The sequence below is a fragment of the Lissotriton vulgaris genome, chromosome 9, assembly GCF_964263255.1.
Source record: "Lissotriton vulgaris chromosome 9, aLisVul1.2, whole genome shotgun sequence".
NCBI lineage: Eukaryota > Metazoa > Chordata > Amphibia > Caudata > Salamandridae > Lissotriton > Lissotriton vulgaris.
In genome coordinates this window covers 372,348,400-372,365,746 of record NC_141697.1, presented here as the reverse complement: position 1 = coordinate 372,365,746, position 17,347 = coordinate 372,348,400, and the positions used below count along the sequence as shown (strand labels likewise).

Below are 17,347 nucleotides of genomic sequence, written 5' to 3'. Positions count from 1 at the left end.
CTTGGCCCTATAACTTCTTTGTGACCTGATGAATAGCTTTACAGTCAGATGTTTGAGACTGTAATATATGTGCAACCCAAAGGACAGCTTTGTCGTTTGAAACTTTACCATGCTAAAATTTGTGACAGGACGAGTAGGTCTTCTGCCTTCTGACACTTTAGTGGGTAAGATCTCTCTACCCTGAAAGTCTGGACATGTACAATCTCTGTAACCTGGCATAACGCTCAGCGACTTGAAACTATGAGATATCTGTGGCCTGAAGAATGCTTGCCTGTGCCTATAAGTTTTATGTTACTTAATGGTTACTTTCAGCTAGAAAGCACTAGTCTGATGGATAGCTCATCTGTATTATAACCTAATCAGTAAGGTGTCTTTAACCTGAGGAATGGACAACCTGCCCTAAATCAGATACATTAGCACTTGAGATACCTCTACTATCCAAAGTCTTACCTGCACAGACTCTGTAGCTTTATGGGTTAGCTCACATCTATAAAATGTTTTTAACCCATAGTATTACTATAGGACTCTTTAAGATATGTGGAACCTGAGGGAGAACTTTTCGGCATGAAGCTTGAACCTACATTATGGTTTGTGTATAATGAAAGATTTATTTGCTGTGTAAAGCATACATTTTTAGTTGTACTTTCTGTGTTTTCTTAAGCCAGTACCTATGATATCTCGATTGTACTCGGCTACTTTTACCACAATACCCCCAGACAGCCTCAAAATATCGCTCTTATAAAATGCCTCTGCTGTTGTAGCTCCAAGAAACAATTAAATGGTGAGGTGTAGACCGAACACATAAGCAAGCAACTTTAGTTAAATTGTTAGAGTTTATTTGATGTGTACAGACTGTGTTGCACTGAAATGTATGTACCGAGACAGTTAAAAAACATAGCCAATTCTCTTCTAAATAGCAGATCCCAAAAACAATTATATATTCCCAGGACATCATCAGTAATTATGATGATCCGAATTGGATTCCTCTACTAGATAAGCATGTTTATGAATTGGCTCTGGAATTATAAGAAGCTCAGTCAGCCTCTTTCTTATGGTTAAAAAAAAGCTAGATTTAGGACTGTTAAATAGAGCTTTTAAATCTGTTGGAAGCAAAACATTGATATAAGACATTTTATTTTTGTATCCTTTTAAACACTTTTCAACAGATACTTTAGTCTGTCACCAACTTGTATTGGTTTGTATTTTGCTTTTAAAAAAAAATACTTTTTCATAGCTTTGTAATTTCTGAATTTTTTTGTTAAGCCCAAAATTCACAATAAATCAAGATTTTAATGTAGGAGCCAGTTAAGTAATTTTCCTGGTTTCAGAGATGTCACCTCTTTCCCAGGTCCACTCACAAACCTAAAAAGAAACTATGTTTAAATCATGTGTAGTTATTTTTGAGCTGTACTGATATTTGGAAACCACTATATATATGTAATGTATTTCTTTCCATTTTTTAGTATTTGTCTACCTGTGTGGTTGGTGCATCGCTTGAAGATGCCGGTGAAGACGAAGAGGAAGAAGAGGAAGCAAGGTCTGTTCAGACTGAGGTTACCCCTTTTAAACTCAAAGAAGGAATGTTCCAAATAGTTGGAACTCTCTCTAAGGAAAATAGCAAGAAACCAGATTTTTGTTTGGAAACATATTCGGTAAGCTTTTTTTCCACATATACTTCACAAATCATGTAGGAGATTCCTGTCAAAGACTATTTGTACCGGTGGTTGAGCCAGTATAACATTAAACATGCAGAGCACCCAGTGTTGGTAAAATACCCCTCACACACCAAAAGGACCCTTGGTGTCATGCTTCATCATTGGGGTCTTAGCACCCCTCTACGGTATGCGGCGTGCTGCGACCTACGATTGCGCGGGAGCACTTTTTTAGATGACTATGTGTGGTGTATGTGAGGGTATTTGTTTTATGTGCGTGATTGGTGAGGTTATCGGCGAGTGATGTTTAAAAAGGGCCTGGCTCTTGGGGTAGACTCAAAAATAATTTTAATGGGCCCCCGGGCTGGCGCTATTAAAAGGTGAAAGAAGTGGAGGTGTGGTATGCAGGGCAATGTGCATCACCTCCTGTATGTGTGTGTCAACATGTTTCGGAGTCGGAACTCCTTCTTCAGGACGGGGTACACAAATCCCCACCTTACTCATGTTTCTCTACTTAAAAATGTGATTTATTTACAAAAGTGAGATATAGTGCAGGTTAAGCAATGTACCTACAAAATTTGATTTCTTTTGTCGCTATTCAGCCGACCTGCAAAGGAAGGGGACAACATTTTTTTTTCTGGTGGACCACTCCTTAGCATACATTAGGCTCAGTGACCTGTGGGAAAAATCAATTGGTGCGGGCTCCGATCTCTAGACAAGGGATGTCATTCTATGCGTGAAATCGTGCCAGGTGTGAAAAAGAGACAAGAACAAGACATACATACACTCAACATAAAGCACACACTCTAAAAATTAAGTTGGTTGCTCATCTAATGGCCTTGTGGTGGTGACAGGGTTCAAGAGTTTAAGTTAATACAGTAAAAAGCACAAAAAGAACATACAGTTATGAATCAATTCCAGTGCCTCATGAGCCTCTGGAACTAGGGGTCCTCGTGCCGGTTCGCTACCTGCAAATGATGCAGAGTTTGAGCGTTCTGAAGTACTTACATTGTCGCTGGACTGATAGTCTGATTCCCATTGTTTGTATACTCACGAAGCCTAAGAGAATATGCCTCCTGACTGCCCCATACGTGGCTCTGCTAAGAGTGCGGTGTCTGCCGGTAGAGTCTCATATTATATACTCGTTGTGATTGCCAATTAGCCTTGTAATAGGCAATTAAGTAGTCGGATGTGTCCTTACTTGGGTATTCCGGTGTTCGTGGCCGCGTAGCACCTGTGTAGACTGGCTGTGTTCAGCGCACATGCGCTTTAAAATGACGCGTCTATGCGCATGTGCGTTAGGATGCGGTCTCTAACCAGAGCCTGCGCGAATCATCAGTATTTCAATACTGGAACATGCGCGGCGCATATGCCTCGTGAAGTGTTGATTTTTGGCTCACGTGTTGGAGATGTAAATACATAATCTGGTATCACTATGAAAATGCCTCAAGCCCTCCAGGTTTTTTGGTGTATTGAAGGAGAGGCAATAATTATGCTGAGGATTAGTGAACCATGCTGCCCCAAGGAGGAGTGTTGAATAGATCGTACATAATTCCAGACTATCTGGGAAAGGGGGTCACTTTGGTGATGTATGGAGCCTTTAAACCAAAGATTTTGGTATCAATAGTTCAGCGATGTTCATTGGGCATTTAAAGATACATAGAGCCCCCGAAAGGGGTTTGGGGTATTTAAGCAATAGAGTGATGTGCACGCTGGTCAGCTAGTGATGTAATTTCTATTGCGGAGTATACAGTGCTGGAAAAAAGGTAGACGAGGATGCCTGAATTTCCGAGGAGGGATTACTGAGTTTTGATTAAAAGGGAGGACAGATCAATGCCTACTGATTCAATTCATGTGAGTTGGCCCCAGGGTATTTCATCGTTGAGGCCTCTGGCGTGGGTGCCCAACCGGAACACCCAATGTTGTTCTTTTTCAAATAAGCCTGCCTCAGATGACAGTTGCTCAATTATTGTCCATGCAATGTCATTCACACAGTGTTGTGTTTCTAGGAAATGAGTGGCCATCTTGGTAGTGCTTTTCTTGCACCGAATGTTACTTTTGTGTTCGTTTAACCACACTTTTACTGCTCTAGTGGTCATGCTTATGTATTCTAGGCCACAGGGACAGAAAATCATGTACTCTACATTCTTACTATTGCAATTTGTCAGTCTACGTTGGTCCCACTTTGTTCCGTTACTGAATGTCAGTTTTTTGCTCTTTTTAGTGAGGTGGCAGCTTCCGCAGTTGCCACAAGGATAGTGGCCTTGTATTCCATGTAGGGCGACTGGCAGTTGCTGGTTGTGCTTAGGGCGAGTATGGACGTCTATCTTTGAGATTTCTCCCTCATCTGTGTGCAAACAGTGGTTTCTCAAGATGCAGTGTTCCACATGTAAGGATGCACCAATGTTTGTTAACGATCTTGGACACTTCATTGGAATGTGTACTATACGTAGTCACACATATAGGTCTTGTCTGCTCTGTGCTGGGTTGTACTTTATCTTCCAGTAGGGCTTCCCTGTTGTTATTTCTAGACCTTTTCATGGCTGCATTTATGATCTTATCTGGGTACTGCCTCTTTTGTAGTTTGATTTTGAGGTCAGACGCTTGGGATTTGTAAGCGGCCATGTCTGTACAATTTCTTCTTAAGCGAAGAAACTGGCCATAAGGTAAATTTGCCCGAAGGTGTCGGGGGTGGAAGCTGTCGAACCTGAGTAGGCAGTTTCTTGCTGTGGGCTTAAAACGGGTCGTTGTTTTTAATATTCCATCCTCATGGCAAATGTTCAGGTCTAGGAAAACAAGTGATTCTTTGGACACTGAGTGGGTAAATTTCAGATAGCGATTTTGGACATTTAGCCACTCCATGAATTGTGTTACTGACAGTAGGTCCCCCTGCCAGATGACAAGCACATCATCGATATACCTTTTCCAGGTGATTATGTGCTATCTGAAGGGGCTGAGGGTGTGGAGAATCCTATTTGTTCCCATGTGGTGGACATACAGCCAGGCCAGGCTTGGAGCAAAGGTGCTTCCCATGCTGGTCCCATGGCTCTGGAGATAGATGGTGGTGTTGAATTCCAAAAGGTTCTTTGTGAGGGCTAGTGCGATACACTCTAGCACTACTCCTCTGGGTGAAACCACTGTTCGTACACAGAAGAGGGAGAAATCTCAAGGATATACTTGTCCATACTCGCCCTAAGCACAACCAGCAACTGCCAGTCGCCCTACATGGAATACAAGGCCACTATCCTTGTGGCAACTGCGGAAGCTGCCACCCCACTAAAAAGAGCAAACAACTGACATTCAGTAACGGAACAAAGTGGGACCAACGTAGACTGACAAATTGCAATAGTAAGAATGTAGTGTACATGATTACCTGTCCCTGTGGCCTAGAATACATAGGCATGACCATCAGAGCAGTAAAAGTGCGGCTAAACGAACAGAAAAGTAACATTCGGTGCAAGAAAAGCACTACCAAGATGGCCACTCATTTCCTAGAAATACAACACTGTGTGAATGACATTGCATGGACAATAATTGAGCAACTGCCATCTGAGGCAGGCTTATTTGAAAAAGAACAACGGTGGGTGTTCCGGTTGGGCACCCACGCCAGAGGCCTCAACGACGAAATAGCCTGGGGCCAACCCACATGAATTGAATCAGTAGGCATTGATCTGTCCTCCCTTTTAATCATAACTCAGTAATCCCTCCTCAGAAATTCAGGCATCCTCGTCTACCTTTTTCCAGCACTGTATACTCCGCAATAGAAATTACATCACTAGCTGACCAGCGTGCACATCACTCTATTGCTTAAATACCCCAAACTCCTTTCAGGGGCTCTATGTATCTTTAAATGCCCGCTGAACTATTGATCCAGAAATCTTTGGTTTAAAGGCTCCATGCATCACCAAAGTGACACCCTTTCCCAGAAAGTCTGGGATTATGTACGATGTATCCAACACTCCTCCTCGGGGCAGCATGGTTCACTAATCCTCACCATAATTATCGCCTCTCCTTCAATACACCAAAAAACCTGAGGGCTCAAGGCATTTTCATAGTGATACCAGATTATGTATTTACATCTCCAACGCGTGAGCCAAAAATCAACACTTCACGAGGCACATGCGCCGCGCATGTTCCAGTATTGAAATACTGATGATTCGCGCAGGCTCTGGTTAGAGACCGCATCCTAACGCACATGCGCATAGAAGTGTCCCTTTAACGCGCATGCGCGGTGAACACAGCCAGTCTACACAGGTGCTACGCGGCCACGAACACCGGAATACCCAAGTAAGGACACATCCGACAACTTAATTGCCTATTACAAGGCTAATTGGCAATCACAACAAGTATATAACACGAGACCCTACCTGCAGACACCGCACTCTCAGCGCAGCCGCGTATGGGGCAGTCAGGAGGCATATTCTCTTAGGCTTCGTGAGTATACAAACAATGAGAATCAGACTATCAGTCCAGCGACAATGTAAGTACTTCAGAACCCTCAAACTCTGCATCATTTACAGGTAGCGAACCGGCACGAGGACCCCTACATTCCTGAGGCTCATGAGGCACTGGAATTGATTCATAACTGTAAGCTCTTTTTGTGCTTTTTACTGTATTAACTTAAACTCTTGAACCCTGTCACCACCACAAGGCCATTAGATGAGCAACCAACTTAATTTTTAGAGTGTGTGCTTTATGTTGAGTGTATGTATGTCTTGTTCTTGTCTCTTTTTCACGCCAGGCACGATTTCACGCATAGAATGACATCCCTTGTCTAGAGATAGGAGCCCGCACCAATTTATTTTTCCCACAGGTCACTGAGCCTAATGCATGCTAAGGAGTGGACCACCAGAAAAAAAAATAATGTCCCCTTCCTTTGCAGGTCGGCTGAATAGCGACAAAAGAAATCACATTTTGTAGGTACATTGCTTAACCTGCACTATATCTCACTTTTGTAAATCACATTTTTAAGTAGAGAAACGTGAGTAAGGTGGGGATTTGTGTATCCCGTCCTGAAGGAGTTCCGACTCCGAAACATGTTGACACACACATACAGGAGGGGATGCTCATTGCCCTGCATACCACACCTCCACTACTTTCACCTTTTAATAGCGCCAGCCCGGGGGCCCATTAAAATTATTTTTGAGTCTACCCCACGAGCCAGGCCCTTTTTAAACATCACTCGCCGATAACCTCACCAATCACGCACATAAAACAAATACCCTCACATACACCACACATAGTCATCTAAAAAAGTGCTCCAGCGAATCGTAGGTCGCAGCACGCCGCATACCGTAGAAGGGTGCGAAGACCCCAATGAGGAAGCATGACACCAAGGGTCCTTTTGGTGTGTGAGGGGTATTTTACCAACACTGGGTGCTCCCATCCATTGTAGGGAAACCCTTCCATTGTAATAGTGGATTCCTATTGTTTATGCATAATTTATTAGGAAGAACAAATCCATCTAAATACTCTCTCTCCCCTCCTTGTTATTTACGTAACATTAAACATGTATTTCTTTAAAGTGGAGAAGCAGAAAAACCCAAAATTAATTTCTAAAATTATAACAATGTGTGTCCACAGCAGATATTGAGCATATATTAATCACTAGTATATGCTGTAGACCATTGTGCTCTCTACCATTCCTACGTGACTCTTAGAGTATATCCATTCGTATCCCTTCACTATGTACATAGAGATAACTCTAATCACTAGTATTTGCTGTAGACCATTGTACTCTCTACCATTCCTATGTGACTCTTAGAGTATATCCATTCGTATCCCTTCCCTATGTATATAGAGATAACTCTAATCACTAGTATATGCAGTAGACCTTTGTACTCTCTACCATTCCTATGTGACTCTTAGAGTATATCCATTTGTATCTCTTCCTTGAGTGACTGTACTATCTGTACATTTGCAATTTTTCTTTCTGTTTGTATCTTTTTCTTGTGTGACTTTACATCTTGTACATTTGCAATTTGTTCTGTTTGTATCTTTTATGTAACACATGTAATCCTAAATCCTTATGTTTTGCAACTGGTTCTTATGTAAAGCGCTCTGACACCTTTGGGTAAAGTTTGCGCTATATAAAATCGCATTAAATAAAATAAAATAAATAAATACACCACTTACTGATGCCCCAGTCACAATAGCTTCTTTTCAAGATCTAAGCTTTTTATAATTTCAAGACATAAATTCTCTAAAGCCTTAAATAGTGGATTCTTCACCAACAATATCAAAATAAATTGATAATTATCCAGCGAATCAAAATGCAAAAATGAACAAAATTCAACAAAGATATACCATTCAACCCGTGTGTATACTTGATCAAATTAAAATTTATAAAAAACTTTATTCTAAAAAGGGTACAGATTATAAATCACATGAGAGCAAAAGTGTCTGAAATTAACACTCTTCCATAAAGATCTTTTAACATGACAGACTAATGCCCTTGCCAATTTCACAAATTGTACAACAAATACTGGGCACACGTTTTTGAATAAACAGTTAGATACTAATGTACTCATAAGAAAGGTGACACCGGTAGTACAAAGTTAGTTGTTTATGTGGATGATATTCTTCAGAAGTACAAAACAACGCAAGCCGACACGCGTTTCGTCATCAGGACAGATCTGTACTCTCAATCTGCAGAAGAGCACGATCAGAACCCGGCACTTAAGGTTCTGACGAACACAGACTCACCCGCTCGTGTTACACAATTTCACCAACCTGTAGAACACGGACTAACCAGTTCATTAGCCACCATTACCCTGAAGCTGCCTCACCCGTGGCCTCCCTTTTACCCTGTAAAAGGGTTGGAATTATCACCGCCACTACCACGCCATTTCAGCCCTGAAGAGTCACAGGCTTTGTCCTGATGACAAAACATGTGTCGGCTTGCGTTGTTTGTACTTCTAAAGAATATTATCCACATAAACAACTAACTTTGTACTACCGGTGTCACCTTTCTTATGAGTACATTAGTATCTAATTGTTTATTCAAAAACGTGTGCCAGGTATTTGTTGTGCATATTGCTGTGTTAAAGGTTCTTGCCCTTAACTCATTCAGAGGTTCTGGGTCCTCCTCTGCACTGGTAGCACCGTTAACAATTGTGTCCAGACCTCATTCTCTACCAAATCACAAATGTTCTGCTTGAGCGCCATTGTCCTGGTCTCTCTCTAACCCGTCACAGAAGTTCAATTTCACAAACTGATTGACAGGTAAACCATAATTGACAATACAATGAACAATTCCTGACAGGTTGTCAACAAGAAAAATGGGTTAAAATGTTGACGTCTAGGTCTTTGATGTGAAGACATCTATAAGACCATCATCAGGAAGTAGATTATTGTGTGTATTGATGACCCTGAATAATAAGGAACCTGGCTGTGTATTCCAGAACTATACAAAACAGCAACCAAGATTCCCATTTGGTAGTCACCAAATGGGAGCAACGGCTCGTAACGTAGTATCGTTTATCTTTAGTTTCACGAGATTTATTTCGGTTGAGATAGAAGGCAACTCAATCCTATAAGCGAGGACGACAGTGAAGATGCCGGTAACTTATGACTGATGTGAGAGTTGCCAGTGAATCTTGGTTGCTGTTTTGTATGGTTGAAGTGCATAATTTATCCTGTGTTAATGTTAATTATTACTTTTTTGTATAGTAAAGATAGAAAGAGCATTGCAATTTCTAAAGCCATTGCAAAATGGTGGGTTTGGGCGTCAAAATTGCCAAGCTCTTTAATTGTGAAAACAAAGAGAGCAGCAAAACGAAGACAGTGTTTCCTTTGTGATAGATGTAAGGCCAGGTAGGCAGGTAGGCCTGATTCCCCATAATAGGAAGAGGCTCAAAGAGGCCATGCTTATCTGCCATTGTGACAGTTGAGGGAGTGTAGGGTCTTTAGCTAGGATGACAAGTGAAGGGACTCAGAAGTTAGTTCTGCAGCCAATGTGAAGGATTTTCTGAAGGTTCTGAAACCATTATAATGGTTAGGCCAAAGTATATGAAAGTACAAATGATAGCGCACAGGCAATTAACAGCATACTTACCATGACTTAAAAACGTCTCCACATATTAGGTCAGCCAGTATGTGATCACCTACTTACCTATCAATTTGCTTTCCACCCTTGATTCTTGATTTCAGGCCCTTTTTATGCGTTGCTTACTAATTGATTTGAAACCTTTGCGGAGGTACCTCATGTTTTATCCTTATTGCATTATCATCAAGGTCTTCTAAGACTAAAGAGTAAATATTCCCATGTAGGTTTACTTTTGGTGCAAGATACAGTATCCTCACAAGCTATCTGAGCTGGATATGCTGAGCGTTGTGGCCATAAATACAAGATATGTAAATGAATACCCTGTGATCCCTTAAGGAGCAGTTTTTTTTGTCTAAAATGTATGACTTTTTTCAGATCACTACCCGAGAAGAGCTGTTAGATTACTTGCTGGAGTGTGATGTCATAGTTTATAATATAACTGAGGATTTTCATCAGATTGATGAAGCCACATGGGCTGTTTCAGGTTGGTACACATTTTATTACTAAATGTTGTGAAAAATGGTTAACTTTCAATTGCCAGACTGTGTTCCAATAGCACTTTCAATTCATTCCATTTAATTTGTGTAGAACTCCCATGGGCCTTGGTGTGATAAACATTGTTATTCATATTTCCTAAAAATTGTGTGATAAACTGCCTAAATAATTTTTATTGCTCAGAAAAGCACTTAGAGGGTGCAACAAACTTTTTGGTGAGTCCCAAGATCACCACCAGGAGGGAGCTGATAAAAGAGCTTTGTATCCTGGGTAGGACTCCCCAACCACTGCACGCACCTGTTATGTTATGTTATGTTATGGGCACTTATAATGCGCACAGATGCTCCAGCAAAGGAGCGTCCTGGCGCACGACAAGGTAGAACACAACACCGCTAGATGCAAAGACAGAAAATGGGAACAGCTGCGGGGGCAAGATTTAAAATAAGAAGGTTTTGATGGCCTTACGGAACAAAAGGAGGTCCTCCAACATACGGATCTCTACCGGAAGGGAGTTCCAGAGAGCCGCAGCTCTCACACGAAAAGATCGGCCCCCAGCTCGGCTGAGCTTGAACCGGGGGGCCACAGCGAGAGCTTGGCCCAAGGATCTAAGAGAGCGTGTCGGGACATACAAAGACAAGAGGTTGGTAAGGATCTGGGGAGCAGAACCTTTCAATATTTTGAAGGCCAGACATAAGACCTTGAAATGAATTCTCATCTTGACCAGCAGCCAGTGCAAGGATCGTAGGGTGTTAGAGACGGAGCAGAACCTGGGCAGGCCAACTACCGCTCTGGCTGCAGCATTTTGAACGCGCTGCAGGCGAGTAATTTCTGCCTGGTTGGCCCCCACCAGGAGAGAGCTGGCATAGTCAAGCCGGGACATCACCGTCGCCTGAATCACCAGCTGCCTGGGCGGGGCATCAAAGAATTTGAGGACAGGTCTTAAGCCCCGAAGAACACCAAAGCAGCAGGCCGCAGTTCTCTTTGTGTGGTCGACAAAGCTGAGGGTGGGGTCCAGCCAGACTCCCAGGTTTCTTAATTCCGTAACCAGAGTCGGAGACGGCCCAAGTTCCGGAGGCCACCACCTGTCCCCCCAGAGTTCCGCTCTCTTACCGACAATCATGATTTCCGTCTTTTTTGCGTTGAGCTGGAGACAGTTAGCATTCATCCAGCTGGCCACCGCCCTCAGTCCACTCTGGGACCTAGGGGCATCCTGCTCAGCATCCCCACTGATAGTGACCGCTAGCTGAGTGTCGTCGGCATATGAGACCATAGTCATGCCCCACTGCTTGACGACATCAGCCAACGGTCTCACGTATAGATTGAATAACGTGGGACTCAGCGAGCATCCCTGCGGAACCCCCATGCCAAGAGGATGGAATTTGGACTGGTGAGGTGGGATGGCCACGCAAAAAGAGCGATTGTCGAGGAAGGAGCGGAACCACTGCAGAGCAAGCCCACCGATGCCAATCTCCTCCAGGCGATGCAAAAGAATGCGGTGTGAGACGGTGTCAAAGGCGGCGCTAAGATCTAATAGTACAAGCGCCGCCGTCTGACCCGCATCCAACACCGCACGCAGATGCTCCACCATGGCGAGAAGGGCTGTCTCCTTGCTGTGGCCAGCACGGAAGCCGTTCTGCGTGGATCCAGGATATTGGCCCGAGTAAGGTGGTCCGAGAGGGCCAGATTAACGTGGGCCTCCGCAACTTTCGCCGGCCAGGGCAGCAATGAGATAGGACGGTAGTTCTCGGGTTTTAGTGGGTCCAACAAAGGCTTCTTCAGGATTGGAGAAACCACCGCCTGCTTCCATTTGGCTGGAACCATGCCCGAGGCCAGTGAAAGGTTAATCAGGGAGCACACCGTGGAGCGTCCCAAAAAAGACTGGTCTCTAAAAAGGGCAGGTCTTAACGGATCCGAAGGAGAGCCGGACTTGATTTGCTGGGCCAATTTGTTGAACTCCTCAGGTAGTAGCGGGGGAAGAGAGTGCAGGGTGGTATGGCCTTGAGTGCTGTCTGGAGCTCCCAGAGATGGTCCAATACTAGTGAAAGCCTGATAGATAACCTGGACTTTCTCCAGGAAAAAGGATGCCAGGGCCTCGCAGTGGGAGGTGGAACAGGCTTCCGGGGAGGAGATCCTTTTCGCCAAAAGGTCTTTAAGGTCTTTAAAGATGGTTTTAGACGGGTTCGGGCTGTTGCGGAATTCCGAGGAATAGAACGCCGCGCGAGCTCTACAGATGGCTCGATGGTAGAGCTTAACGGAAGCAAGATACGCGGCTTTCTTGACGGCCTCGTAGGACTTCCACCATTCTCTTTCCGCCCGTCTGCAGGTACCTTTTAGAGCACGTAAGGCACTGTCGTACCAGGGACTCGACTCTCTAGAGCTAAGTTTGCTCAAAGTAATGGGAATCAGAGAGTCAAGCGCCCTGGTGATCCACTGGCAGAAATGATCGTAGCCCGTTTCCACGTTATCTAGTGGGCCTAACGGCTCTTCAGCCAGGATACGGTGCAAATCCTCCAGCCTGAGTTTATTCCAGTGCCGTCTAGGAACCAGTCTGGCTGATGGAGTGGAAGGGGTCTCAGGCAGGGGGGGCGCTAGAGGGCGCACTGCAGAATGGCCGCACTGTCGTGAGGCTCCTGCTGCCCGGAGCTATTATCCGCCTAGGGATCCTGATTACCATTGATGCGCCCTGATCTGACCCTATAGATCTACTGGGATATCGACTGACCACCCACGGTCCAACTCCTGGGCCATTCGGAGGTCGCTGGCCGAAGTTACGAGGATTCCAAGTTTCCCCGACTTGCGCTCTGGCGGCCTGGTGTCCCTTGGCCCGGCGTCATCATTCATGCCAGCCCGTGGCTCTGCACGTGGGGTGTAGGCCCTGATCTGCCCCTCTCCACCGGGCCCGCTCGCTGGCCGGGCAGGCCGTTTGATTCTCCTTTGCCATTGGACTGATTTCTTGGCTCCTGCATCTGCCTGCCCAGATACCATTGCTCACGGAGACACAGCGGATCTCCTTCTGGTCGTCTGGGGGATCGCCCCTTGGGTCTGGGAGTGGAGACGGCCATTTTTTCGTTGTTGGGAGTGGCGGGGCGCGCTGGCCTGCTCGTGCCCCCACGGTTCGATTTTTGTCCGTGCCCTTTGTCCGGCCTACATCCTAACTCCTATTTGCTCTGGTCCCCCTGCTGCACTACTAGCACACCATTATGGGGAAGCCGGACACTAAACAATCCAAGTTGTCCTTTGACTCTGGAGGCGCTAGGAGGGGAACGCGGTTGCTCCAGGATGCTGGGACTTCACGGTCTCCCCCCCCGACTGTCGCTGATAGTGTGCCGCAGCCACCACCACCGGACTTTACCCAGATGATGCAGGAGATGAGGCAGGGGTTTGCCACGATAGTGGACAAGGTGGACAAGATATCGTCGCGCATGGATGCGGTCGTCCAGAAGCTGGACGTGCATGAGGAGCGCCTGACAACGGCGGAACAGCGCATTTCGGACCACGACGACACGGCAGCCACCCATACCACCCAACTGGCGAGAATGGACAATATCTTGCGTGTAATTGCCGCTAAGAATGAGGAGTTGGAGGCGAGGAGTAGGCGCAACAACGTTCGCATTGTTGGTGTGCCGGAGTCCACAAATGTGGGTAAAATGGAAACTTATGTAGAGAGACTACTGGTGGGCGCCATTGGGGCGGAAGCATTCTCATCCCAGTTCATCGTTGAGAGAGCGCATCGGTCACTTGGACCTCGGCCGGCCTCTGGGGCCGCGCCGCGCCCCATCATCGCGCGCCTTTTAAACTATCGTGACCGGGACGCTGCCCTCCAGGCTGCCCGCACTAATCGGGCCCTCTCCTTCGATGGGGTGTCTTTCACCATGTACCCCGACTTCACGCCGATGGTGCAGGACCAGCGTCGTAAGTTCCTGGGGGTGAAAAAGAAACTTCGGGATCTACAAGTAGACTAAGCTTGCTGAGGATTTTGCAAAGCGCCTCCAGCGCGAACGGGCGGCTGCAGATCGGAGAGGCGATCGAGACCCTGAGGATGAACATTCGGCGGCTGAGGAGGAGGTCGCCTGATTGTGGTGACTTTGGTCTTTGTTTCTCTTTTTCTGGTGTTGGAACATTCTGGACGTTTGCCTTTTACACTGACTTCTACGGACTTCCTTGTCCGCATTGGTGGCCTAACTGCTATCCGCTTTTACTTTTGTTGGTGCGGGGGTCATGTCTTGCCTGAGGTGAGAGTGTACGTATTGTTTCTTGGGGTCGGTGTGGAACCGCAGGATGGTGCTATCTGGTGTCGCGCTCTGGGCACCCACCCCCCCGCGCTGCGCCTGGGGCCGTTTGATACTCGTTGGCTCGGACACTGGCGTGGTGTGAGGGAGTGGTATCGTGCACCTCTAGAAGGTTCCCCGGAGGGTGTGCCCCACTTGTACCTTTGGTTTGGATTCTAGTCCTTTGCTGGTTGACTGGATGTGTGTTGGGGAATGGGGGGGGGGGGTGGGGGTGCGCATGGCCTGATAGTTGGGGTGTCATCAGGTGGGTGGGGTGGGGTGGGGATGAAGCTGACCACACTTGCTTGCCCAGGCCTCATGGGTCAGTGTATGGATTGCTGCTATTGTCTGTGTGCACAGGCGCGGCTCCGTGCCCGCTGCCTCGGCTGGTCCATTTATCTTCTCGGCGGAATTGATCCTGGGGCCCTTGCCCCCGTCCGCCATGGGCCCGTTTGGAACGGCCGCCATCTTTGGCAGCCGCGTGGCGTAGAGCGCTTTGCACGAGGAACGCGTGTGCGGGGTGTGGGCCGTATGAGCTGGATTGGCTGCGTGCTGTGCGTAGTGTGTTCTGAGTGCTTGTTGCATGGATGGTTCAGCTGGGGGGGGATTGTTGTGGTTCTGGTTGCTTGGTTTGGAGATGGCTGGGATGTGTGTGGAGTGTATGCGGGGGGTCGACTGCTCCCTAGGGTGTGGTCCTGTCGCTGGCTGTTGCTGGGAGTTGGATGTTCTGTATATGATTATTGGGTCCTGTGGGGCCCGGAAACTGGCTAATGTCGACTGCTGTTATAGATCAGATATCGATTTTGTCCTGGAATGTACGGGGACTTAATGATGCCAGGAAATGTCGTAGTGTGATCCAGTATTTGGACAGGCATGCTATTCATGTTGCCCTCCTCCAGGAGACGCATCTGCGTCCCGCTCCTTCCCCCAGCTTTGGTGGGAGGTGGGCTGCGGCCAGGATGTTTGCTTCCTATTCTTCTTATGCTCGCGGGGTTGTCATCCTTGTTAAAAGATCACTCGCATTTCAAGAACTGGGATCTATGGGGGACCCTGAGGGGCGCTATGTACTACTGTGGGGGCGGCTTGGGCAGAACACTGTACTGTTTGTTAATTGCTATGCTCCTAATGTCGATACGCCAACCTTTTTCGTTACATTGTGGGGTCATGTTCTTGCTGTGGATGCCACTTACATTGTGTGGGGGGGGGGTATTTCAATTTTGCATTTCATGCCCAGTCGGATAGATCGGAAGGGAGTCCTCAGTATAATGTGCAAGCTAGAGAAGTACTGCGTGGGATTGTGGAGGAGGCTGGGTTGGTCGACAGCTGGAGGTACACCCACCCTGCCACTAAGGAGGGTACTCATTACACTACACATGCTCGTTCATGGGCGAGACTGGACTATGTGTTTCTCTCTAGAGGGTTGGTAGCTGGCCTGCGGGAGGCTACACATCTGGCTCGTACGTATTCTGATCACTGTCCGGTGAAGGTTGCTCTATCCGTCCCCGGGCTGCATAGGCCGCGCCCGCCTTGGCGCCTTTTTCCGACTGCTTTGCTTGACCCGGTGTTCAAGGAGGAGCTTGGCGAGGAGGTAGAGGCGTTCTTCCCTAGAAACAAGGGCTCTGTTGACAGCGTCGAGGTTATATGGGAAGCGTTCAAGGTTACGATCCGGGGAGTCACTATTTCTAAAAGTTGTGGAATGCTTAAACTGATTGTTCGGTCCCTCGAGGGCTTGGAAGCTGACTTGCGAGACTTAGAACGCAGGATGCAGGTTGACTCTGATCCCGATCTTCTGGCCCAGTTCCGTACTAAACTCTCCGAGTATGAAGAGGAGGCTGCTAGAGAGGCTAAACATAGGGGAAAGTACTGGACGGCGAGGCGATACTGTGAGGGGGAGCGGCCTGGTAAGGTCCTCGCTGCCCTTACTAGACATCCAAGGCATGGGTCGGACGTGTTGGAATTGGTGTCGCCGGATGGCACTCGCTGTCGGGACACTGCGGAGATTCAGCGAACCTTTATTGACCATTACGCACACCTTTACACGACACAGCAGACTGGTGAGACACGGTATGGCGGATTTCTTGATGAGCTGGCACTCCGTTGGTTATCGGACGATCATCGGGCGTTCTTAGGTAGGCCCCTAGAGGTGGAGGAGGTCAGGAATGCCATCATGTCTTTGAATAATGGGAAGGCCGCCGGTCTGGATGGCCTTCCTGCTGAATTTTATAAGTGTTACGTGGACACCATGGCCCCTGTTCTCCGCGAGGTTTTTGAGGAGTCCCTGGAGGAGGGGCGTCTGCCGTGCTCCATGCGTGAGGTCGCCATTACGTCGCTGCTCAAGCCGGGGAAGGATCCGTTGGATGTGGGCTCCAATAGGCCCCTCTCATTGCTCAACTGCGATGTCAAAATTCTCGCGAAAGTCTTGGCAGTGAGACTTGCCGAGCTCATGCCCGTTATTGTACTACCTGATCAGTCGGGTTTGTGCCCGGCCGTGCTACCTCCCACAATCTTCGCACCTTGTTTTCGCTTGTGTCGACCATCGCTCCTGATATCCCGGTTGCCGCCATCTTTCCCGATGCCACTAAGGCGTTTGACTCCGTTAAGTGGGGCTATCTTATTGATGTTCTTTGTCGGATGGGCTTCCCCCGGATCTTCATCTCATGGGTCAAGCTCTTATATACTGATCCGATGGCGAGGGTGGTGGTGAATGGGATGCTGTCCCCCTCGTTCCCTCTCACAAGGGGGACCCGACAGGGATGCCCGCTCTCGCCCCTCTTGTTTGCCATTGCCATTGAGCCGCTGGCCTGCAGGATTCGTCAGCTTCACCAGCAGAGCGCCTTTAATTGTCTTCAGCGGCAGGTCGGTATTTCTTTATACGCTGACGATGT

At 47.0% G+C, this 17,347-nt stretch overlaps 1 protein-coding gene across 1 annotated transcript in view; it reads left to right on the top strand.

Moving 5' to 3' along the window:
• The window catches only part of AK7 (adenylate kinase 7), a 404,956-nt gene that overhangs the window by 116,418 nt on the left and 271,191 nt on the right, over positions 1-17,347 (top strand). The window contains exons 2-3 of the mRNA XM_086937746.1: positions 1,464-1,652; positions 10,075-10,183. Coding sequence (XP_086793872.1) covers positions 1,464-1,652; positions 10,075-10,183 — 298 coding nt within the window. The remainder of the gene's footprint in view (positions 1-1,463; positions 1,653-10,074; positions 10,184-17,347) is intronic.